This window comes from Schistocerca cancellata, chromosome 2 (assembly GCF_023864275.1).
Source record: "Schistocerca cancellata isolate TAMUIC-IGC-003103 chromosome 2, iqSchCanc2.1, whole genome shotgun sequence".
Classification (NCBI taxonomy): domain Eukaryota; kingdom Metazoa; phylum Arthropoda; class Insecta; order Orthoptera; family Acrididae; genus Schistocerca; species Schistocerca cancellata.
In genome coordinates this window covers 661,667,445-661,694,869 of record NC_064627.1, presented here as the reverse complement: position 1 = coordinate 661,694,869, position 27,425 = coordinate 661,667,445, and the positions used below count along the sequence as shown (strand labels likewise).

At 43.9% G+C, this 27,425-nt stretch overlaps 1 protein-coding gene across 1 annotated transcript in view; it reads right to left on the bottom strand.

Moving 5' to 3' along the window:
• The window catches only part of LOC126162354 (nose resistant to fluoxetine protein 6-like), a 346,588-nt gene that overhangs the window by 178,700 nt on the left and 140,463 nt on the right, over nucleotides 1-27,425 (bottom strand). The window contains exon 4 of the mRNA XM_049918807.1: nucleotides 19,286-19,500. Within this exon, the coding sequence (XP_049774764.1) occupies nucleotides 19,286-19,500 (215 nt within the window). The remainder of the gene's footprint in view (nucleotides 1-19,285; nucleotides 19,501-27,425) is intronic.

Below are 27,425 nucleotides of genomic sequence, written 5' to 3'. Positions count from 1 at the left end.
CTGAAAAGCATCATTGTCATTACATTGAAATACTGCCAATGTATTTGTCAGCTCACAGGTTTCATATACGCTGCTAGCCACTAACAGTCTCAGAGCTACACGGTTCAGAATAAGACAAAATATCTTGCTACAAAAGTGAAATTAAAAAAGAATTATGTATAGCTATCCCATACACAGTCGCATAGTGGTGAGAACTAGGGAGGTTGGTCACACTGACAACTTCGTCATTCTGCATTTTTCAGAAAGCTTTGCTGCTAGTGGCCATGCTGTAGGAATATACCCTCGCAAAACATAACTTAGACAACCTGGCTTGTGAACGCGGATGGAGCTGTAGATATCGCCGCAGAAAAAAACGTAAATCACACAGAAAAACAGCGTTTCAGAGGTATCATAGCGAATCATGAATGGTTCATTTCCTGCAATGCGAATATAAAATTACAAAAGACTGTTTGCCGTAAAGTGATTGAGATTTTTTGCCTTCAATAATCTCTGACCAATATTTTATTCATCATCATCATCATCATCATTTAAGACTGATTATGCCTTTCAGCGTTCAGTCTGGAGCATAGCCCCCCTTATACAGTTCCTCCATGATTCCCTATTCAGTGCTAACATTGATGCCTCTTCTGATGTTAAACCTATTACTTCAAAATCATTCTTAACCGAATCCAGGTACCTTCTCCTCGGTCTGCCCCGACTCCTCCTACCCTCTACTGCTGAATCCATGAGTCTCTTGGGTAACCTTGCTTCTCCCATGCGTGTAACATGACCCCACCATCTAAGCCTGTTCGCCCTGACTGCTACATCTATAGAGTTCATTCCCAGTTTTTCTTTGATTTCCTCATTGTGGACACCCTCCTGCCATTGTTCCCATCTACTAGTACCTGCAATCATCCTAGCTACTTTCATATCCGTAACCTCAACCTTGTTGATAAGGTAACCTGAATCCACCCAGCTTTCGCTCCCATACAACAAAGTTGATCGAAAGATTGAACGGTGCACAGATAACTTAGTCTTGGTACTGACTTCCTTCTTGCAGAAGAGAGTAGATCGTAGCTGAGCGCTCACTACATTAGCTTTGCTACACCTCGCTTCCAGTTCTTTCACTATGTTGCCATCCTGTGAGAATATGCATCCTAAGTACTTGAAACCGTCCACCTGTTCTAACTTTGTTCCTCCTATTTGGCACTCAATCTGTTTATATTTCTTTCCCACTGACATTACTTTCGTTTTGGAGATGCTAATCTTCATACCATAGTCCTTACATTTCTGATCTAGCTCTGAAATATGACTTTGCAAACTTTCAATCGACTCTGCCATCACAACTAAGTCATCCGCATATGCAAGACTGCTTATTTTGTGTTCACATATCTTAATCTCACCCAGCCAGTCTATTGTTTTCAACATATGATCCATGAATAATATGAACAACAGTGGAGACAGGTTGCAGCCTTGTCTTACCCCTGAAACTACTCTGAACCATGAACTCAATTTACCATCAACTCTAACTGCTGCCTGACTATCCATGTAAAGACATTTAATTGCTTGCAAAAGTTTGCCTCGTATTCCATAATCTTGTAGAACAGACAATAACTTCCTCCTAGGAACCCGGTCATATGCCTTTTCTAGATCTATAAAGCATAGATACAATTCCCTGTTCCACTCATAACACTTCTCCATTATTTGCCGTAAGCTAAAGATCTGGTCCTGACAACCTCTAAGAGGCCTAAACCCACACTGATTTTCATCCAATTGGTCCTCAACTAATACTCGCACTTTCCTTTCAACAATACCTGAGAAGATTTTACCCACAACGCTGATTAAAGAGATACCTCTGTAGTTGTTACAATCTTTTCTGTTTCCATGTTTAAAGATTGGTGTGATTACTGCTTTTGTCCAGTCTGATGGAACCTGTCCCGACTCCCAGGCCATTTCAATTATCCTGTGTAGCCATTTAAGACCTGACATTCCACTGTATTTGATGAGTTCCGACTTAATTTCATCCACCCCAGCCGCTTTATTGCACTGCAATCTATTGACCATTTTTTCCACTTCCTCAAATGTGATCCTATTTCCATCATCATTCCTATCCCTCGAAATCTGAAACATTACTGATCGCATTTTCACCTACATTGAGCAATTCTTCAAAATATTCCCTCCATCTTCCCAAGGCATCCACAGGATTCACCAGCAGTTTTCCTGACCTGTCCAAAATACTTGTCATTTCCTTCTTACCTCCCTTTCGAAGACTGCTAATTACACTCCAGAATGGTTTTCCAGCAGCTTGACCCATAGTCTCCAACCTGTTTCCAAAGTCTTCCCACGATTTCTTCTTGGATGCTGCAATTATCTGTTTGGCTTTGTTTCTTTCTTCAACATAACTTTCTCTGTCTACCTGGGTTCTGGTATGTAGCCATTTTTGATACGCCTTCTTTTTCCTTTTACAGGCTGCCTTGACTGTATCATTCCACCAAGCTGTTTGCTTCTTCCTACTTTTACACACTACTGTTCCAAGACATTCTTTAGCCACTTCTAGTACTGTGTCCCTGTACCTTGTCCATTCCTTTTCCAATGACTGTAATTGGCTACATTCAACTAACTGGTACCTTTCTGAGATCGCTGTTATGTACTTGTGCCTGATTTCCTTATCCTGAAGTTTCTCCACTCTTATCCTCCTACATATGGACCTTACCTCCTGCACTTTCGGCCTCACAATCCCAATTTCACTGCAGATTAAATAATGATCAGTGTCATCAAAGAATCCCCTGAATACACGTGTGTCCCTCACAGCCTTCCTGAATTCCTGATCTGTTACTATATAGTCAATGACAGATCTGGTTCCCCTGCCTTCCCAAGTATACCGGTGAATGTTCTTATGTTTAAAAAAGGAGTTTGTGATTACTAAGCCCATACTGGCACAGAAATCCAAGAGTTGTTTCCCGTTCCTGTTGGCCTCCATATCCTCTCCAAATTTACCCATAACCTTTTCATACCCTTCTGTTCGATTTCCAATCCTGGCGTTAAAATCACCCATGAGCAGAACACTGTCCTTGTCCTTTACTCTAACAACTACATCACTGAGTGCCTCATAAAAACTATCCATCTTATCTTCCTCTGTCCCTTCACAATGCGAATATACTGACACAATCCTAATTTTCTTGCTAGACACTGTCAAATCTATCCACATCAGTCGTTCGTTTACATACCTTATTGCAACTACGCTGGGTTCCATTTCTTTCCTGATGTAAAGCCCTACACCCCATTGTGCTATTCCTGCTTTGACTCCTGACAGGTAGACCTTGTATTCTCCCACTTCCTCTTCTTTCTCACCCCTTACCCGAATGTCACTAACAGCTAAAACGTCCAGCCCCATCTTTCTTGCAGCCTCTGCCAGCTCTACCTTCTTTCCAGAGTAGCCCCCATTTATATTAATAGCTCCCCATCTCATTACCATTTGTTTGCCAAGTCGTATATATTTTATTGTCTTTTTAAAAAATTAGACAGCCATCTTCAGACTATAAAAACGTATAATTTTCTCAGACACCAGGCATCACACATTGAAACTCTCTGTCACATACACAAACGTCCGCAGCTCGTTGTCTAGTGGCTAGCGTTGGTGCCCCTGGATCACGCGGTCCCGGACTCGATTCCCAGCCGCGCTGGGGATCTTCTCAGCCGGGGACTGGGTGTATGTGTTGTCTTCATCATTGCATCATCATCAGTGGCTAGCTTGGACTGTGTAAAAAATTGGAACTTTGTACGAGCGCTGACGACCGCGCAGTTGAGCGCCCCACAAACCAAACATACACAAACCACTGTAAACACAAATCGTCATTGCGAGATTCACAATGTCTTATAGAAAAATTGTAGGACCTACAACGTAGAAAAAACTCTCTGTACGGTATCGTTAATACACAGGGATGCCAAAAGTCATGGGAAGGGTTCTCCCAATTGAAGATGTGCCGTGAATGACACCACAGTGTTATAGCTAGTTACTACATACGGCGTGTTTGTACACACAGTGTCTGAATAGTCAGTTACATGCAGGTAAGTAGTTAACGGGGCAGCATGTTCTGAGGTTACCGAATTTTAACGTGGGGTAATAAACGCGTTGCAAAGGTCTTACCGTATCGAAGATTAACAAGAATTCGTGTTCCCGAGCTGAAAAGAGTAGAGGATGGGTTTACAAATGAGCAACACGTGTAAACCACCACAATGGACGACCACAGCTGCCCAACGAACGGACATCACACCGCCCATCCAGAAATACATTGTGTGTTGGACGGTCTGCTGTAATCCAGACTGCTGTCGACTTGAATACACTGCATAAGTTACAGCAGTAATGATTGACAACACATCCGGAGTCCACCCCTACTATCGGCAGCGCAGTATGTGAAGGATAAGTTAACAAACCATGTAACGTGGCTATAATTTCGCACCTTCCAAGCTCTGATCTACATACTTTGCCGTGATTTACAACAGCAATTAGGTATCATTTGATAGGTTGTATATCGTACATATTAATATTTAAAGAAGACTGACATTGTCACGTACGCCTTGTAAATAGTTGTTAACGCTTATTGCATGAAAGGTGACGGAGTGTCTTTATTATCAATATGGTGTAATGAATGATTGCCTATACTAGTAGAGGTTGTAACGCCAGTGGAAATGAAACGGCAGGCGTAACTCAAGCCCTGGGTGGAAAAGCCCGCACATGTGTGTTGCTCCTGCTTCACACAGGAAGTGCCAAGACAGACGGTCTGGGCACCTGAGCGTGGAAGCACAATACAGCGGTGGCCGGCCGGTGTTGTAGCGGGGCCGAAAGGATAACCGGATAACACTTCGGAAACTCTAAAAATCTTGGACGCAGCAGAGAGGAACGAGGAAGCGTTACCTCGGAAATCGCAGGCTGGGTTATTACCGAGGATTTTTACTCTGAGAAGCATACCATTGTATGACTATAGGTATTTCCTCGCAAACTTTCCGTGGTTTCGAGAATATGATTCACCTTCTGAGTTACGAGGGAGGGGAGCCGAGCTTTCTGGGAAGCCAGTGGTGGAGAGAAGAGGTCTTTATGTTTTGAGCGCCTGGGTTTGATGGTCACTCAGTATCAGCTTTTGTTGGTACAGACGGACTTGCTGTCTTTGCTCTCAGGATATTTTATAGTTAGAACGTTTAGGCACTGTACTGTTGCGATACGATTCCGGACTTCGCCTCCGGGTAGGGAGTCGTCTTTGGGTATGCAGCGTTCAGTGATTGAGGCATTTCTTCTGTCGATACTCACGTAGAGACGTTATCTGAATTCAGTCCTTGTGGTTGGCAGTTCGCGTTTCTTGTCTGTAGAACACAGAGAGGAGAAGACGGTATTAGATTATACTAGTCAGAGGACCGCCTTCTGCCGTCCTAATGTTTGAAAGAGTTTTATTTTGTGGCTGGGGTCCTTCCATCGTCGCAGACGTGTACGAGAACCATCACTCCGACGTAGTGGGCGCAGTACATACGATGATATTGCTACATGCTTCGGCTTATTAGGGCTATAAAACTAAACAGCTATGGTCACGTAAATTTTATTTCCACTGAGGTTGCACATCACTGTAGATCATCTTTGAAAGTAGTGTCTTCTAGTGTTTGGTACGTAGGTGACATCAGTCATCTCGCATGATTTATATTAGATCGCGTAGCCATAAAAGGGAGCGATTTGGGCAGTTGATCAATCATACTCGTTAGGAAATCCATTTGTATCTCTTTATGTCCATTGCACATTGATATATAAACATTTTTAGTTCTATAACGGGGTTTTAATCTACAATAAATGTATAAGCAGAAATTACATTTATCATTTAGTAGTTACTAGTTTCCTTAATCATTCATTTATGTCTATCTTGTAATTTGTATGTTAAAGAGCAAGAGCGAGGAGATAATAACACCATTAAGAGATCCTAAGATCTGTTTCAGGGGGCAGTCAAACAGGACCAAATGTTCATTTTAGCGTTCAGTATTTTCCGTTGCGCACATTTATTTTACACCCGCCTGGAGTAGCATCCTGGAACCACAGCATCGTCAAGGCTGGGACACAGCATCGCCCTCTGGAGGTGGTACATATTTTCTGTTAATTGCAGCGGAAGCAAGATCGTATCCACATTTCAACGTTTCTGTGATCTGGAGAACTGTCACCAGATCCCCTCTACGACGTGAGGGCAGATTAGTCGCTTCCTGATGCAGGCTTTTTAAGTTACCAACGCTGGGACGAATTGCTTGTCAGGTGTCTTAACTGTGAATTTTTTGGGGAGATGGTGATGATGAATGAGGGTACAGCGTAATATCGTGGTTTTGCTGTCGATTACAATGAGAAAAGGACGGGCTGCATCACACAAACAGCCTTTTCCATTGTAATAGAACCGTGGGGATCCGCAGATCTTGGCTACCTCTTCCGATAAACAGATCCTCAGCGACACTGAGAGGAATGCACGCGAGGTACCGTAGTGGTGTACTATGGGTTGAGTTTATGCTCTGTGAAATGTAAGCCCATAACGAATGTGATGGTTGCGAGACTGGCATTTGTGTTCGTCATTTTAGTGATTTCTTTGTGTTCCTAACTATTATTTCGTCATACACGTGACTTTTCAATAAATTTAAATATTAAGATGGTCATCAGGAGAATCATATAATTACATGTTCTTCTTCAATAGTTTCTTCATTCATTTTTAGAATGGGTTTTTGAACTTATCTAATAGGGCCCTTATAAACAGCACTATTTTCTTCACAGTTGTTTTTTCGTAAGATATTTTATATATTTTTTATCTTACATGTAATACCTCAAAATCTGTCCGAGAAATAAGTGAATGTTTAATCACAATATCTACTCTTCAAGTTTCAAGTAGATAGAAAAGAAATTCTGCCAAAAAAGTAAAAAAAAAAAAGTTTTGTTCCACTACACCAAGTCTTCCTGTATTAGTTGCTCTCTACGAGAATAGTTACAGGACGTACTCTTGACCTGAGTTACATGACGGACCGTATGTGTCTTCTGGAACAGTAAATGCTACTGAGTTCTGTGTATTAACATTGCTGTGCTGATACTAAGTAATTTTAATATGTGAACTCTTAAAAAAAAGGAAAAGACTTTAGTCCCTAAGTCTTCTGTTAATCTGCGTAATCACTTCATACCCAAAATGAAATTTAATGACCTAATATTTCAATAAAAAAGGTTCATAACAAAAGAGCTGTCACATTAAGTCGTCATATGTCTGAATGTGTCGACCTAACAACCTGCCTTTGTTTGCACATAAGCATCAGTTTTGACGCCAAAATTTAAAGACAGCAGCTATACAAAGATTTACGATTCGTTTAATTCTTAGCAGACTAGCTCCAATGACAAGAGATTCGCTAGAGTGGAAAAGGTTATGATGAAGAGTCGTGTGAGCTACCTAGGGTTTTCCGACGTGATAACTGAATAGCACCATCACAATACGAAGTTCCAGGTATTCTCTGTGCAAGTAACTTCCCACTCGTCTTTGTTAATTACGAAGCAAAAAGTATAATTTTTATTGCTTGCTATGTGGAATAAAATAAATGCTTTAGATCTGTAAAAAAGATCTGCAACCGACTGCATCTAATTCAACGCCACGTGCAGAGCTCAGATAACGATCTTGGATCCCCATTTTCTTCTCTACAAGGTCAAAGCAATATGTAATTAGCGAGAGCATGAAACGTGACTCAACATTACTAACTAACGAAGAGCAGGGTTATGACAAGTGCATTACCCAAAAGAAGCCACTCATTAATGTTACCCACCCTCCATCCATGAGACTGAAATTGTGAAATGTCTGATAGTTTTCTGACTTGTTAATCATTTAATTATACTCGTATCAAATTTAATTTTGTTTGACAGTCAAACGAGGACCCAAAACTTACACCGAAAATATTGCGGAAATGGCAAGCGCTATTGATGTGCGGTTTTCACTGAATGGATGGGCAGTCAGGGCCTCATTTTGTTAGCCAATAAACTGATGTAATAGTACTCAGAAAGTTATTTTTTGTGCCAATATACCCTTTTTAAATGTAACAATGCCTATTGATATTAACACGCTAAAAATAGGGAAAATTAGAAAGTCAGTGGTGTTGGTTGCAAGATTATAGTGCAAGTCGTTTACGAGATATCTTATTTTGAAAAGTGTTCGCACCGGCACTTGTGTGTGCCATTCAACCTGGTTGCTACGTATGATGTTGCTATGTTTGCTAACACCGTGAATGTGTGTTTGTGTGTATGTATGTGTGTGTGTGTGTGTGTGTGTGTGTGTGTGTGTGTGTGTGTGTGTGTTTTCCTTGAGTGCATTGCGACTTGCTAGACAGTTAGTGTGCGACACTCCAAGTTGTAGGTCGTGAGTGGACAATGGGACTTACCATCGCCGAAAAAACCGACATGCTCATGGTGTATGGAGAGTCTAGGATGAATGCACTTCATTCTTGTACGGTGTATGAGGCAAAATATCCCAAACCATCTTGGCAATTATTTATCAACATTTTCAGCTAGTCACGTGAAAGTGGTTTTGTAACGCTTCAAAATGGTAACAGAAGGAAAAAAGTGACGACATAAGATGAGGAAATTAATGTTCTTGTTTCTGTTGCAGCTGATCCGCCAGTTAGCTCCAACGCAATCGCACGAGAAGGCATGAGTAAGGCAAGAGTCCTACGGATTCTTCACCGACATTGGTTCCATCCTTATCACATATTTTCCCATCAAGAGCTCCATTGAAACGATTATGAGAAACATGTCAACTTCCGTACAGGGCATTAAGGCATGCTACAACCCATGTATCACGTATCATGTTCAGTGATGAAGGCACATTACCATTGATAGCCAGGCAAACCGCCGAAACGTGCACTATTCGTCTGTTGACAATTCTCATTGGCTTCCTCAAAAATGGTTCAAATGGCTCTGAGCACTATGGGACTTAACATCTGTGGTCACTAGTCCCCTAGAACTTAGAACTACTTAAACCTAACTAACCTAAGGACATCACATACATCCATGCCCGAGGCAGGATTTGAACCTACGACCGTAGCAGTTGCGCGGTTCCGGACTGGGACCCTCGAACCGCTCGGCCACCGCGGGCGGCGACTGAGGAAAGTTTCCAATAGATTTATCATACACAAACAGCAGTCGACCGGAGTTGCTTGGTGAAACGTTGTCATGCTTCGTTTAAGGAAGAGAAATGCGTACCATCACGTTTCCGACTTTCCTAAAGGTCGGATTGTAGCCTATCGCGATTGCGGTTTATCGTATCGCGACATTGCTGCTCGCATTGGTCGAGATCCAGTTACTGTTAGCAGAAAATGGAATCGGTGGGTTCAGGAGGGTCATACGGAACGCCGTGCTGGATCCCAACGGCCTCGTATCACTAGCAGTCGAGATGACAGGCATCTTATCCGTATCGCTGTAACGGATCGTGCAGCCACGTATCGATCCCTGAGTCAACAGATGGGGACGTTTGCAAGGCAACAACCATCTGCACGAACAGTTAGACGACGTTTGCAGCGGCATGGATTATCAGCTCGGAGACCATGGCTGCGATTACCTTCGACGCTGCATCACAGACAGGAGCGCCTGCGATGGTGTACTCAACGATCAACCTGGGCGCACGAATGACAAAACGTCATTTTTTCCAATGAAGCCAGGTTCAGTTTACAGCATCATGATGGTCGCATCCGTGTTTGGTGACATCGCGGTGAACGCACATTGGAAGCGTGTATTCGTCATCGCCACACTGGCGTATCACCCGGCGTGATGGTATGGGGTGCCATTGGCTACACGTCTCGGTCTCCTCTTGTTCGCATTGACGGCACTTTGAACAGTGGACGTTACATTTCAGATGTGTTACGACCCGTGGCTCTACCCTTCAAATGGTTCAGATGGCTCTGAGCACTATAGGACTTAACATCTATGGTCATCAGTCCCCTAGAACTCAGAACTACTTAAACCTAACTAACCTAAGGACATCACACAACACCCAGTCATCACGAGGCAGAGAAAATCCCCAACCCCGCCTCTACTCTTCATTCGATCCCTGCGAAACCCTACATTTCTGCAGGATAAACCACGATCGCATGTTGCAGGTCCTGTACGGGCCTCTCTGGATACAGAAAATATTCGACTGCTGCCCTGGCCAGCACATTCTCCAGATCTCTCTCCAACTGAAAACGTCTGGGCAATGATAGCCGAGCAATTGGCTCGTCACAATACGCCAGTCACTACTCTTGATGAACTGTGGTATCGTGTTGAAGCTGCATGGGCAGCTGAACCTGTATGTGCCATCCAAGCTCTGTTTGACTCGATACCCAGGCGAATCAAGGCCGTAATTACGGCCAGAGGTGGTTGTTCTGTGTACTGATTTCTCATGATCTATGCACCTAAATTGCGTGAAAATGTAATCACATGTCAGTTCTAGTATAATATATTTGTCCAATGAATACCCGTTTATCATCTGCATTTCTTCTTGGTGTAGCAATTTTAATGACCAGTAGTGTACTTCGTTAATGTCAATAAGCATCGTTCTATTTAAAAAAACGTATATATGCAAAAAAACGCTTTCTAAGTATTGTTTAAGTCTATTGATTGGCTAACAATATGAGCCCCTAGCGAGTAACCCATTCTGTGACAACAGCACATCAGCAGTACTTTCGATTTCCGCATTATTTGCGGTACAAGTTTTAGATGAAACAACCTGTATACAGAGATAACTTAGTAAATGAAGGCAGAGTCATTCTCGCTGGATTATCGGGTGGAGGAAATTGAATTTAAGGTTTCATTTCATCACAAACCACCAGCAGTTTGTGTTATAAGATACTCGCTTCTTTTTATACTGAAAAGAAACTACAGTAGAATGGATTGTTTACCGGCATCTGAAAATACTACTGCGTGTATACCCCCGTACACTACTTAATCCCTTGTACCTTACTCGTGTGATTCCTACGCGAGAGTATGATGCACACAGCAGACTGTTGTGCAGTGTTCCTCGAATACTGGCCCTCTAATTTTACCCAACAGGGCCTCACGAGAACATCACCTCGCTTCTGAGATTCTGTTTTAAGTTACCTAATCACTTCAGTTACACTACGTATTGCAATTTTATTGCTGTCGTATACACTTGATGATGAGTAGGCTGAAGTTTAAGAGATTAGTCAGGAAAAATCAGTACCCAAAGATAAGGAATAGCTCAGTAGACAGTATAGTTGAAGAGGAATGAACATCTCTAAAAACGATAATCACAGAAGTTGGAAAGAAAAACATATGTATAAAGAAAGTAACAGTAAAGAAGCCACGGGTAACAGAAGAAATATTTCAGTTGGTCGATGAAATAAGGAAGTACAAAAATGATCCGGGAAATTCAGGAATATAGAAATACAAAACGCTCAGGAATAAACCGAATAGGAAATGCAGGGAAGCTAAGGCGAGAAGGCTGCAGGAAAAGTGTGAAGAAATCGAAAATAAAATGATTGTCGGGAGGACTGACTCAGCATACCGGAAAGTAAAAATATCCTTCGGTGAAATTAAAAGAAACGGTGGTAACATTAAGAGCGCAACTGTAATTCCACTGTTAAACGCAGAGAAGAGAGCGGATAGGTGGAAACGGTAGATGGGAGGGCACTATAAGGGGGAAGATTTGTCTGGTCTGAGAGAACAAGAAACAGGAGTCGATTTGGAAGAGATAGAGGATCCTGTATTAGAATCAGAGTTTAAGAGAACTTTGGAGGAGATCAAATACGGCAGAATGGTTAGATAACATTCAATCAGAATTTCTAAAATCGTTGGGAGAAGTGGTAACAAAACGACTATTCACGTTGATGTATAGAATGTATATACCACCCGACTTTCGGAAAAATATCATTCACAAAATTCCGAAGACTGCAAGAGCTGACAAGTGTGAGAATTATCGCACAATAATCTTCACAGTTCATGCATTCATGTTGCTGACAGGAACAATAAACAGAAGAACGGAAAAGAAAATTGAGGAAGTGTTAGATGACGATCAGTTTGGCTTTAGGAAAGGTAAAGGCACCAGAGCGGCAATTCTGACGTTGCAGCAAGACTGAAGAAAAATGAAGACACTTTCATAGGATTTGTCGACCTGGAAAAAAACTTCGACTGTGTACAATGGTGTAAGGTGTTCGAAAGTCTGAGAGAAATAGGGGTAAGTTATAAGGAGAGACGGATAATGTACAATATGTACAAGAGAGAAGAGGGAATAATACGAGTGCACAACCAAGAACGAAGTGATAGGATTAAAAAGGGTGTAAGACAGGAATGTAGTCTTTCGCCTCTACTGTTCAATCTGTACATCGAAGAAACAATGATGAAAATAAAAGAAAGTTTCACAAGTGGAATTAAATTTCAAGGAGAAAGGATATCAATGATACGATTCGCTGAAGTCATCGCTATCCTGAGCGAAAGTGAAGAAGAATTACTTGATCTGCTGAATGGAATGAACAGTGTAATGAGTGTAGAATATGGACTGAAAGTAAGGTAATGAGAAGTAGTAGAAATGAGAACGGCGAGAAAGTTATCAGGATTGATGGTCACGAAGTAGATGAAGTTAAGGAATTCTGCTAACCAAAGACGGACGGAGTAAGGAGGACATCAAACGCAGACTAGCACTGGCAAAAAGGGTATTCACGGCCAAAAGAAGTGTTTTTGTATCAAACACGGGCCTTAATTTGAGGAAGAAATTTCGGAGTATATATGTTTGCAGCATAGCAGTGTGTGGTAGTGAAACTTGGACTGTCGAAAAACCGGAAAAGGAAAGAATGGAAGCATTTGAGACAAATATCGAAAATCAGGTGGACTGAAAAGTAAGGAATAAAGGACGTTCTGCGCAGAATCGGAGAGGAAAGTAATATGTGGAAGTCACTGACAAGAAGGAGGGACAGGATGATAAGACATCTTTTAAGACATCAAGGAATGACTTCCATGGCACTAGAGGAAACTATAGAGGGCAAAAACTGAAAAGGATTGTAATATATTCGACGAATAATTGAGGACGTAGGTTGCAAGTGCTACTCTGAGATGAAGAGGTTGGCACAGGAGAGGAATTCGTGGAGGGCCGCATCAAACCAGTCAGAAGACGGTTGACTCAAATATATATATATACTTTGAGTGCACTGCACTTTACTAGAACCCCTCTATCGAATCTTTCTTCCGTCCACCTTACCTGTTACACAGATTTTACGTGTTTGTTCGCTTTCATATTGCTTCACTTTCGGCAATAACATGTAAATGACGGGACGCGCCTCAGATGTTCGCCACTAACCTTGTTCTACCCACATTTACCTATCGTTATACCAATGGGATATTTGCTCCAACTTCTTTTGTGTTTCCCCACGATCGTCTAATGATGATTTTTATTGAGAGAGCTGCAGATTTGGTCATCAGAGGGAGGAGAGGTGGTAGCCACCATGCTTAGCGTTCAGTATCCTGTATTACAATGCAAACGTCTTGGAAAAGGGAGCAAATGTTGGAGTGGTGCTGGGGATCCGTCTATCGGATGGGGATGTTCAGATCTGTGGACCCCTCGCTGCTTTTATAAAGGAAAAGGCTGTTTGTTTGCAACATGTGTCGTCCTTTTCTCATTGTAATCGACAACACAATCACGATACTACGCTATACCCGCATTCATGATGGTCGCCTACCCGAAAAATTCATAGTTAAGATATCGTCCCAATGTTGCCAACTTGAGAAGCGAGCCACACGAGTAAACTGTCCTCACATAGTAGATGGGATCTGATCCCAGTTCTCCTTATCACAGAAAATTTCTTGGTGGCATGTACACTGCAGCCCGTATCTTAGGGGTGGCACAGATTCGGAAAATGTTGAAATGTAGATAAGACGTCGTTTTGTTGCAATCATTAGAAAACGTGAAGCGCTTCCAGAGGGCGATCCTACATCCCAGCCTCAAAGATACTTTCGTTTATTAATTTATCCTTCACATACTGCGTGGCCGATTGTCAGTGTAGACTCCGGATGCGATATCAGTCATCAGCTGCTGTACCCCATGCTATGAACTCAAATCGGTAGCGATCTGGCACACTCTGGACCGTCCATCACCCCATAAAGCTCTGCATAGGCGATGTGACGTCCGTTCAACGAACTTCTGTGGTAGTCCTTTGTGGCGATTTACAGATGTAGTTAATTTGAAGATCCACTCCCAACTCTGTTCAGCACGGGAACCTGAATTCTTCATCATCCCACGTTCAAAGTCAGTTAACTCAACACATGCTTCGCCATTCACTACATATCTACCTGTAACTGACTGTTCAAATATTGTGTTTACACATACGGCATATATTGTAAATGGCCGTCACACAGGCTTGTAATTCAGAATACATCATCAAATGGGAGAACCCTCCTCGTAACTTTTGGCAAACCAGTTTCTTTACGATAATGTACAGATAAGTGGTTAGTACACTGCATTCGCCTTCATGAGGATGACAGTTCAATCATGTGTCCGACCGTCCAGTTTAGGTTTTCTGTGGTTTCTCTAACCGCCCCCGACAAATGCCAGGATTTTTTTTTTTTAGCCCGATTTCCTTCCCCATCGTTGATACATCCGAGGTTGTGCTGTGTTCTAACGACCTCGATGTCGACAGGTAGTTAAAACTAATCTTTCTTTGTATAGATGCATTTCGTGTGTTGTAAGAGGTACCATCCATGTACGAGACGTTACGAACCTCGGAACGCGGATCTGAGTTTACGATAGTGTGTATATGTGGTAGAGAGTTTTAATATAAGAGTATGAGAAAATAATATTTTTTGTAGCCTGGAGGCGTATATCTAGTTTTTAAGAAAGGCAAGAAAAGTATTTGTCAGTGGTTAATCAAGGCACAAATCTCAACCGCTTTATGGCAAACAGTCCTTCTTAATTGTACATTAGCGTTGCAGGAAATAAACCACTGATTATTCGTTATGATGACTCTAAAACGTTATTTTTCTCTGTGATTTACTTTTTTATCTCCGTGAGTGTTTACAGCTTTATCCGCCATCACAAGCCACGCTGTCTAACAAGGGGAGGTTCTTGGGTTTAGTTGTTGCGAGGTATGTTGCCAGAGAGTGCTTTACATAGTGGTCAATAGGAGCAATACCTTCTGGGAAATGCAGAATAACGAGGCTGCCAGTGCACCCGATCTCCATAGCTCTCAACACGCTGCAGCTGTGTATGGAATCGCTACAAGAACACTTTTTATAATTTGCTATTGGAGCAAGATTTTTTTATCTTATTCCGAGCTGTGCAGCTCCAAAACTGTTAGTGGCTAGCAGCGTATATGAAATCTCTGAAATGAAACATGTGTTGGCAGTAATTCTATGTTAACGATTTGGTGCTTGTGGAACATTGTGCTTCAGTATGTTTACTGTGATCATAGCGCGCATTCCCCTCTTCCTCCATGTCAACTGAATTGTATCAGAAACTGAAGAGATGAGTCAATAGGGGGATGAACATCTTTTGTGGGACTTTCCAGAGATTGAATGTCTTTGTACCTTTATTGCCGAGTTTTTGCTCGTGGCTATTGATTTTGATTTACTGTATTTCGTCTGTTATCGTTTGTTCGTCTTCTGTGTTGCCTATACGTATGTAGGAGAGGGGTAACTCAGACTGTATGTTTTGCCCCAAGCCTTCGTAGTAAATTATGGAATAATCATGTTTTTCTATCTACAACTATCTAAATATGTTGTCTTTCCTTAATTCTGCAAGCTCCCGATTCATTAAAGGTAAAATACAGGGTGTCCCAAAAAGAATGACCCGATTTTAAATAGAACTATTTATTAGGAAGAAGGGCTTAACACCAACAAATTTCATACCAAATTACTCAGAAAAGACAGAAGTTTATAAAAATCCATCATAAATGTTCAATATGTCCTCCACTGGTTGCACGGACGACATGTAGCCAATAGCCGAATTCATGCCAAACTGAGCGTAAGGTGTCTTCCGTGACTGAAGCTACAGCAGCTGATATTCTGGTTTTTAGTTCATCAATGTCACGAGGTAAAGGAGGAGCGTAAACACATTGTTTAAGATATCTCCAGACGAAGAAATCACATGGTGTTAAGTCAGGGGACCCAGGAGGCCAAGAGTGTAAAGCCTGGTCTCGCGGTCCTGCACGCCCTGTCCAACGTTGATGCACGTTGTTGTTAGGCACGTTGTTGTGCCAGTACGGTGGCGCTCCATCTTGCTGACAGATGAAATTGTCAGAGTCAAGTTGTGGGAATAACCAGTTCCGTAGCATTGCAAGATATGATTGTCCTGTTACGATTTCTTCCTCAAAAAAGTAAGGTCCATAAACCTTGCTTTGCGGAACAGCACAAAAAACATTTACTTTTGGTGAATCACGTCCGTTTTCAATTGTTTCATCAGGATTTTTGAGCCCCCATATACGCACGTTATGACGGTGAACCTCACCGCTAATATGGAAAGTTGCCTCATCGCTGAATATCAACCGTGACATACAAGTGTCTTCTTCTATGTCCTCTAGAATAGCATTGCTAAAGTCCACTCGCTTCACTTTGTCAGTATCTCGAAGAGCTTGTACCAGATCGGTATGGTTTGAAGGCTAAACGATGCCACACTGTCATGAACGGTAACGCAAGTTCTCGGCTAGCACGACGCGTACGCTTGCGGGGGCTCTGCTCAAACGCTCGTTGGCTTTGTTCCACTGTTTGTTCAGGAACGCGTGGCCGGCCAGGAATTTTGCCTTTTCAGAGGCATCCTGTTTCTTTAAACTGTTTATACCACCGTCGAATGTTCTTTGGTGATGATGGTTTAGCACGAAATCGAATATGAAACGCCCGCTGAACTGCGATCAGTGATTGAGTACGACTAAAGTCAATAACGCAATACGCCTTCTGTTGCCCGGACGACAGTGCGCGAGACTGGCTGCACGCTCCAGGTCAGCGCTCGTAGCGACATCTAGCAGATTTTTTCTGAAACTCTAGAGTCTAGACCATGCCGATTACATCTGGTGATGTTCCATTTACCTAGTGACATTTGTTTCAATATTATTACAAGTTAAAATCGGGTCATTCTTTTTGGGACACACTGTATTCTCCATTGCTTAGCTGCAGCATGTTACACTTTTAATTTCTTCTTCACAATCGATGTTTAGATTTTCTACAGGATCTTCTGGTGCCCCTGGTTAGCTGGACACTGTCTATGGCCAGTGTCGCTTGTTGTGGTTACATTACTCTCTAACGGTTGTCTGGAGTGGTGTACATCATTAAGAACGGCTTCTCGCAGTCCATGCGTCCTTCTGCTGCGCATACATTTGGCGTTCTCCTCCTAGAGCCTGCGGTGGGGTGAGGGACATCGTCTGCCGACCAAACGTGTCGATTTCACGACGGACCCCACACTCGAGCGGTGGCGTGGCGCGGCGCTCTTGTCTGAATTGTTTACATACCATTGTCTAATTATACGTCGTTGCTCCTGCTTCACGGTCAGTTTTTCAGTGAAATACGTCCCCATACCGCAGCTGCAATATCATCGCTTAAATAATACGATGCAGTGAACCTGTTCGACTAACCCTCCATATTAGCCGAGAGCACTAATGCGCTGCTTCCTGGACTCGGGTAGGCGCGCAGGCCCCAGATCGAATCCGCCCGGTGGCTTAACGACGGAGGCCGGTGTGCCGGCCAGCCTGGATGTGGTTTTTAGGCGGTTTTCCACATCCAGCTTGGTGTATAGTAGGCTGATCCCCACGTTCCGCCTCAGTTACACAGCTCGCAGACATCTGAACACATTCGCACTATTCCATGGATTACACTCGACACAGACAGTTGGGGTACACTAAGTCCGTCCCAGGGGGTACAGGGTGGCGGCAGGAAGGGCATCCGGCCACCCACTTAAATTTACCTTGTCAATTCCGATTAACCATGTCGACCCTGCGTCATTGCGGGAAAAAGGCACAAGCAAAAGAAAGAAAGTGAACCTGTTTGACTAGTATCAGTGAAAGGACAGTTGAAGAGTTGTGGGAGCGGAATGGAGACGCCAGAGAAGGATGGTAGGAGGAGGGGGAGTGACTGCCAAATGTTTTATATACATGTACATCCCCTTCCTTGGTAACTACCGCTTCACTATTCCTCCATTGATTTTATTGTAATGGGGGGGAGGGAGGGGGAGGAGGAGGAAAGGGGGGGGTATAGAGATGCCAGAGTCCTTGGCCAATGACCTAAGTGTTGACTTCGTTTGTGCGTGAAGGACACTATTAGTATGAAGTGTGCAGTTGGTTTGGAATAATGTTCATGTACTCCACAGCCTTCATGAAGCCTTCGGTTACTACCACAGACACAGGTGAACGTCCCACATAGCATAACACTGCCCCCGCCCCCTGCTTATGTGGCACGATATTTGTTTCGAACAGCCGTTCACCTTAAATGACAGATTGTTCTGACACGACCATCGACCTGATGTAACAAGAAACGTCCGACCAGACATCAGGTTTCCATTGATTCGTGGTTCAGTCGCCATGATCCCGTGCCCGCGGCAATCGTAATTGATAAGTTTCCTGTTTGATAACAGATTACCGGTTTCGCTCTTTAATGACCATCATCAGATCTGTTTCATAAAAACAAAGTCCTAATGTGCTGCAGCCATGGTGGCATTGTCAAATGTTAAATGTGGAATCAGCACCAGCATCGTCAAACACATATAGATAACATACTGACAACATGACTTGTGCTTGTGATATTATCTATACGTATTTGACGATGCTGGTGCTGATTCCACATTTAACATTTGACGATGTCACTATGACTGCAGTACATTAGGACTTTGTTTTTATGAAACAGATTTGATGATGGTCATGAAAGACCGAAATCGGTAATTTGTTATCAAACAGTTTGTGACCATAGACGTAAATTAAAGGAAACTTATATTACATATAAGGGTCACTGTTTTTTGGCGACGATGTCGCAGCTTGTGAATCGTAATTGACGATGTTGTTAGGTCGCTCGTCTGCTGCGCTGCTCCATCTTCAACAGTATGTGCTGAGTAGTGTGCTTGTGTCCGCACATTCAATGTACTCCGTCGTCAGACTTACCACTGATCGTCGCCTATCCTGCTCTACAAAACGAGAATACCTCTGGCCTTCACGTTCTGTGACGACGCAAGTACGTCCCGCACAAAGTCACCTACTCTCGGTTTTACCGTCTTTCATCCATTTCCGTAGATGGTTCCTACAGTAGCATGCGAAACGTCCCGCCAAAAACCATCATTGGTGGCACCGAGAGGAGCCGCCGTTAACTCACACGAAGATGACGGTGGAGCGGCCCGGCTGCAGGGGCTCCCCCGTGGAGCAGTAGTCGTCTCGCAGCTGTGCGCGCAGTTGCACTCGCATGCGCGGGCCTGCGACCCTGAATGCTGCGTCCAGGGCGCGCTGGACCTGCCGCGGCGAGCACGAGGCCGGCACGCACACCGCCCACCAGCCCTTGTCCCGGCGGATCTTCACCTGGTCGCCCGCGAACTGCAACCACAGTCGTCTCATTTAACAACTACACTGAAGGAAGAAAATCGCAACACCAAAAAATAATTAATTCAAAGTAATGAAATTTCACGAATACATTTGTCTAGGTAACATATTTAAGTGATTGCACAATCACAGGTTAATGTAACCGCAAGATAACCCATTGCAAATGCGGCATGCTAGTACATTAACAACTGGTGTAACCTCCAGAACGTTGAGTGCAGCCGCACGCGGCATTAGCCGAGCGGTCTTGGGCGCTGCAGTCATGGACTGTGCGGCTGGTCCCGGAGGAGGTTCGAGACCTCCCTCGGGCATGGGTGTATGTGCAAGGTGCGAATGTGACTGTGGGATGGAGTTCCATGTCTGTTGCACTTGGTCGGTCAATACAGGGACGGCCATGTTCATGAATGGCACCACCACAGGCCGAATAACCAGACTGACGTAGAAATTTGCAGTCACGGTGCGTGGGATAACCACAAGAGTGCTCCTGCTGTCATATGAAATCGAATCCCAAGCTATAACTCCAGGTGTAGGTCCTGTGTGTCTAGCATGCAAACAGATTGGTTCTCAACCCCCTATTGGCCACCTCATAACCAACACACGGCCATCTCTGGCACCGGGACAGAACTGGTTTCATCAGAAAACACAACAGACCTACACCCTGGCCTCAAATGAGCTCTCCCTTGACAATACTAAAGTCGCAAATGGCCCTGGGTTTGGAATCAGTGGAATGCACGCTACACGCGTCAGGCCAGGAGCTGTCTTGAAGTAACCGATTTGTAACAGCTCGTTGCGTCACTGTGCTGCCAACTGCTGCTCAGATTGCTACTGCAGGTGCATTGCGATGTACTAGAACCATACGGCGAATACGACGGTCTTCCTTCTCGGTACCGCCACGTCTTCTTGCGACCGTACTGTAAACTGTCGTGACCACCGCTCCCAACAGTCATGTACAGTGGCTTAATTCTATCCAAGCCTTTCTGCAATATCGCACAAGAAAGAGCAGCTTCTGGTACTTCTATTACACGGCCTCATTCGAACTCAGTGAGGTGTCGACAATGGCGTCTTATCTTGTTGAGTCATGTCAACTCACCACGTCCGATCTCAAAGCTAGCTAAAACGCTCACGACCGTTACAGCGTGTATTTAAAGTGAACTTGATTTGCATTCTCATAGTGATGCTACTGGCGCCGCTCTTATGTGGCAGGCACGAAATCTGAATAGACATCATCTTGCAGTAGTAGAAGTACGTCTACCAGTTTTCGTTTATGTCGCACAACTCCTTCCTGGTGTTGTCATTTTGTTTCGTCCGTGTACTCCGCCCATGACTACAATTACAGGGCTGTTACTTTTAATAAGATAGAAATGGTTCAAATGGCTCTGAGTACTATGGGACTTAACTGCTGTGATCATCAGTCCCCTAGAACTTAGAACTACTTAAACCTAACTAACCTAAGGACATCACACACATCCATGCCCGAGGCAGGATTCGAACCTGCGACCGTAGCGGTCGCGCGGTTCCAGATTGTAGCGCAATAAGATAGAAACAGATTTATGCATTCACTTATTTATTATTCCATTACGCATTTAGACACCTCTTGTCATCATATCTACGTAGAAAATTATGAAAATTACATTATTTCCATGGCCAGCAAGGGGCATGTACGATGATTACCATTAGACAACCAAGTGGGCAACAGGTTTTGTGCTTCTGAATTTGGCTCTGGACAGTGCAGAAATCAGAGAAGGGTATGCATTCCACATTATGTCAATATACCTAACATGAGCAGCACATCATGCTGTCTACATTACAAACGGGCTTCGAATTACGTACTTCCAATGTCACTGCAGAACGTACATAGGTGGTACTAAGCGTGACATATGAGTCATTACATGCAGTTGTTTCTGAAGTATTTCAATCGCTTCTTGGACTCGAGCAAAAAGATCCTCCGCTGACGCACCATATACCACCATACTCTTCATACTGCCCCACAGAAAACAGTCGAGAGGTGTCAGATCTGACGTTCGAGCTGGCCATGGAACCGGTCCAGCCCTACCAGTCCATCGACTGGGGTATGCGACGTCGAGGTGAGTCAGCACATTTGACATCAACGTGTGCTGCAGCTTCGTCGTGTGGCAGCCACATGTCCATCTGAACATTTAGTAACACTGTATCCGATAGGGCGGGCAAAACATCTGTAATAGTGTGAGGTAGATCGATCCTGTTTGTTTGCCAGTAGATATGGCCAAATGGTACGGTCACCAATTATCCCGGCCCAGAGGTTAATACTGAACCCGTGTTGGTGATTTTGAATCACCTGCGCACATGGATTTTCATCCCCTGAAACATGCGTGTTGTGCCACCTGCCGAATCCTGAGGATGGGTCCTCTTCGAACATTGTCAACACGTTCTCCTCTAACTGTAGGGTTCCAGCCGAGCGTAGACTACCCGCACCTCGTTTCAGTACCTACCAGAAGTCTGCCCCGATAGCTGAATGGTCAGCGTGACGGATTGCCGTCCTACGGGCCCGGGTTCGATTCCCGGCTGCGTCGGGGATTTTCTCCACTCAGGGACTGGGCGTTGTGTTCTCTTGATCATCATTTCATCCTCATCCGGGGAGCAGGTCGCCCAATGTGGCGTCGAATGTAATAAGACCTGCACCAAGGCAGCCGGATCTGCCCAGTAAGGGCCTCCCGGCCAATGACGCCAAACGTTCATTTCCATTACCTACCAGAGGACAAACAGTAGAATGGGAATAGTATTCACAAGCACAAAGTGCTACTATTTTACTGTACAGTGGACACACCTCAGGTGGAAAATACCTACGTGCAACTTTCCAGCTTGTCTGAGGGGACTTTCGATGGCCGCGAACATGGAACGGTGTGGGGTACGTCTGTTCGAAAAACGTTCTGCATACAAACTTGCAACAGCTCTCTCATTGCATTCCGCTTTGCCGTATGCAAGCACAATGTCGATTACTTCTGCAGAAATGTACTGGTACATGTCTCACTGCTGACAACAAAGTTACTGCACTGGCATACCACACGCGGTCCGCAGTAGGATGCGCACAAGAGCAGTGTGGAGGAATATACAGTAGTGCATGCGCGGGTATGTTACTAGGCTCAGTTCGTCCATCCGCAGTGCACAGATCGCTAAAGGGTAGCACACTTTCCGTATTCAGATATCAAAACGAATCGGAACATACCATCACAACCGTTCATTCTGACTTCGACGCTCCACAGCGTCTCACCTGTGCACTTACGGATGCGGGTTCCTGCGTGAAAACCGATCAGTTTGCCTTCCTGCACGACATACTAAGCGTGGTCGGTATTTTTGAGACACCGTATGTATGTAAAGACGCTGCAATTCAGCAACTGTAATGTGTACTTACAGATGAAGAACAAAACCTATCCTACATATTGCTAATGGTCCTATTTGCTCGTTTCTCTTTTTCCTCATGTCAGAAGAATGGTAAATATATACAGTTAAATTTATGCATGATTATGTGACAATTTTAATTATAAACACATAGATTACAAAAAAATTAAATTAACAAGCCAAAAGAATTCATTGAATCTACATTCAAATAACATTTCTCTATAGCTGAGCTGCACCAATGGCATTGTCGTTGGCAAGAAATAAATATTGTTCTGAGGATGAAAATAACCAGAGGGGGAACTTCTTGGCCACATTCGCACTTGCCATCGTCTGAAGACCCGTGACGTAAGTGACAATTTAGTCCCGCAGACAGCAGTTCCTAACCGGTTAAGGAACCTCCAGAACCCAGTACTCGTTGTAGCTAGACAGAAGATTTTCGCACGCAGCTACCCAGCCTCGACGCTTAGATTTACACAGTAAAAGTCCTGTCTTATCCGGAGGTGCTTCCAACGTCTTTGATGTCTGGAAGAAACTTCTCCTTGATTTCCGGCTAGGTTGAGGCTGGCGCTCGAGAGAGAACTACAGTTGGCTGTCAACTTGCTCCTACCACTCAACGTCAGTCACAATTTTAATCGAAATATAATTATATGTCCGCCATCAAATTAATAGTGGCTCATAAGCACTCTGAGATAATTTAAACCACCCGAAAGCACGCAAATATCGCCCGAAATTCACGGATATTGATTTAAATGGAGTCAAAGGCATGCAAATCTCGTCGATGTCGTCCCTTGTATGTTCAGTTAGAATGAGTTCAGTCTAAAGACTGTGTGGACTACGTATGGAGAGTTCCTGAAACTTTTGTCACAATTCGTGAGCTTTTTTCCATACGTTATATTCCTACCGCCTCCTCCTAAAAGCAACTGGAAGCAAGTATAAATCTCTCGTGGTCGTCTGTGGGGAAACAACGAATCACGACTGAACCACAGGCTCGCGTATCGCTCAGCAAAAAGATTCGATATACATATCAGGGACATTTCAGCTCTACTTCAGATTTCCTCCTCCAAGCTTCTGAGCCCACTGCCCTGTTGACGACTGGGACACATCGCTTCACGTGGGTTTCAACTACCTTGTAGTCTATTATCGTCATGTGCCGATGTGTACCACGACTCATCAGTCCAAATGACCTGCGACATATTTCCACGTTTGGAGCTTCGACTATGCGGTATTCCTGTGTCCATACTACTATCTGTTTTCTGTGACGTGAGTGAGTTGAGGTAAGTAAACTTATTGGGAGGCGGCTGCTGTACCCCTTGCTGAGGAAGAGGTTCTTGACGGCATGTCCTGCTCACCATTTGTTATACAGTATTGAATTAGCGACTGATGTTTTCCACGACTGTCGTTATATTCTCTGTTAGAATATGCATTTGTCATGGATAAACACTGACAAAATCAGGTTGTTGGCCACGGACGTTGACTATATGTTGGCGAGTGGCTGTGAATGATGATATGACAGCCTTGACGCAGGGGTATGAGAAAAGAGTATTACCTGCACGGTTTACGAAATGCAATATCCATTATGTCGTACAGACGCAATCTTGCCGCTACCGTATGTGTTGATATCGCGTGTGTTGCACATTCTATGCTGGACGTGATGCTGGTGACATTGCAGTCACATGACACACAGAAGACAATGTAGATACGTTCTCTGCGGGGAGAGGAACACGCTCTCCAATGCAGCAACTATCTCTGCTTCCATCGTTCATTAATGTGTGTTGTCTTATAGAAACACATAATAAGGTAACCATAAACATTACCAGTAAATCGTATTGGTTTTGCATGGGTACCTATGGGTACCTATGACGACTTGTCTGGGCCACTACAAATAATTATGCTTAAAATTCAGAGAACAGGGTTAGGTCGCTGAGTACCATCACTTCCAAATAATTTAAACAGTTTAAGGAGCGTATGCGAGCAAGTTCTCAAGTAGCACCTGTTTCGTCTCGTGGCAATGATGGGAGCTACGTGCTACCGTGCACCCAGACTGCCCAACCGCAAGGAAGTTCGTCACGATCTACCGTCGCTTGTCGGCCTGCCCACTCCAGCGCCATTCCAGTGCGAGCTACATTTTCTGTATGGCCTTTTCCTGCGTTTCCCTTCACGCCCCTTAAACATAAAATACAAAAGAAATGTTCTCGTCAGCTTAATGTCTCATAGGTGCTACACCACGGGTCGTTTACGAAGTCGGCGGTTGCTCGCACCGGCCTCCCAGTAGTGGTGGCTTGCACCGGCTTGGCACGCAGTCCGGCAGGTTTATGCCTGTCTCCTGGGTCCACAAGCCTCCCTAATGAAACTGTCTTTAGTGAAAACCGTATCAAAATCTCTACAGTAGTTCATGAGATTACATACGGACAGAAAAACGCGGTAAGAGGCATTATTTTATGTATGGATGATCCAAGGAGTCCCGCCATTCACTCCTTGAACATACAAACAGAAACAACGGTGGGGAACTTTATATATGTCATACATTTCTGATTCGTACAAGTGATGAAACGTCGTTGGCTTAACAAGTTGCGCCTTATAGGCCCAGTATTCCTTCTCATTTTCATCAGCTCTCTATTCTGCATATCCTGGACAATCTCTTCCTTGCTGTATTCTTCCTATAACAGAGATTTCCAATATTTCAGTTGCAGTGCGCAGAAGGTCGAAGCGCGAAATGCTTCTGTGATGCCTGTTCGAGGACTCAACACTCAACCGTCCAGGAACGGAGACACAGTCCTCTCAGTTCAATTGCACAGAGAGCCTGTGTCCTTTTATGCACAGTAAACAGGTGGCTGTACGTAGCGACTTTCTGTGCTCAAACTAACATGATTGAAAGAAATAAATTCTAGTCTTGAGAGCGCTGCAAAACTCTTTTTAGGCCGTTTATACACTGACGGAAACTGACAGTGTTACACTACCAGCACGTTGACTGAATGCTATCAGATTGTAACTTCAGTATTTTTGGTATATGTTGATTACAATTTTAGCCTTACACCAACTTATTTTCAGTGAAGGAAAAGCTCATTTCTATGCAGCGAGATCAGACTCAGCGAACGACGTCTCTGGGTGCGTCTAACGATGTTGGTGATTTTTAGATGAAGATCGCAACACACCGTGCCCAGGGGAAGCGGCCATGGGGATTATCGCAGGAAAGACATGCGAGGATCATACCGACAGACCGCACAGGCAGTTCGTTATAGCGCAATGAAACTTCCTGGCAGATCCAAACCATGTGTCACATCAGGGCATTTCCCCTTTTCGGGATAGCACTCTGTCCACTGAGATATACAGACACCACTCACCACCTCCATTCATAGCTTTAATTCCGCCTGTACCTCTTCTGCTATTCAAATAAGCGCACACAGAGTGACAATTCATTCTTATTGTAATGCAATGACTACGAAGCAAGTGGCGACAAAATTGACGCTAGAGAAGAGTGTGGCGAGAAGAGTACACACGGCTCCTTCACGAAAGTCTACAGAGCGAGAAGATCGTAGAATTGGCGACTGACTGACGAACTCTCGCTAGCTAAACGATCCCGTGACGAAACCAGCCGCTCTTCGTTGGATCTTCTCTATCAGTCCTACCTGATAGGGATCCCAGATAGGTGAACAATACTCAAGAATCGGGTGAACAAGCGCCTTATAAGCCACTGTTTTCGTAGATGAGTTACATTTTCTTAAGATTCTTCCGATGAATCTGAGTCTTGTGTCTGCTTTTCCCACTATCTGTTTCATATGGTCATTCCACTTAAGGTCTCTCTGGATAGTTACGCGTAGAAATTTTACGGCAGACGCTGTCTCCAGCCGTTTGCCATCAATAGTGTAGCTGTACAGTAGTGGATTTCTTTTCTTATGTATGCGCAATATGTTACATTTATTTACGTTCAGGGTCAACTGACAGGGTTTGCACCATTCATCAGTTTTCTGCAGGTCGTTCTGCAAATTCTTACTATCTTCTGGCGCTGCTACATTGGTATAAACAACTGCATCATCTGCAAATAGCCTTAAAGAGCATCCGACGCTTTTTACTAGATCATATTTATTGTGAACAGCAACGGTCCTATCGCACTTCCCTGTGGTACTCCGGATATTACCTTTACCTCTATCGATTTAGTTCCCTTAAGAGAGACGTGTTGAGTTCTATCTGCAAGAAAGTCGTGAATCCCATCGTAGGTCTCCTCCGATACTCCGTAAGATAGTATTTTTTTCATTAAACGGCAATGCGGCACGGTGTCAGATGCCTTACTGAAACCAAGGAACACGGCATCAACCTGAGCGCCGTTGTTCACTGCGCTGTCGACCTCATGGAGAAACAGAGCGAGCTGAGTTTCGCAGGATCTCTGTTTGCGGAACGCATGTTGATTTTTATAGAGGAGCTGTTCATTTTCCAAAAACGTCATAATTCTTGAGCATAAAACACGTTCCATAGTTATACAACAGATTGACGTCAACGATATAGGTCTATAATTGTGTGGATCTGTCTTACGGCCTTTCTTAAAATCGGGA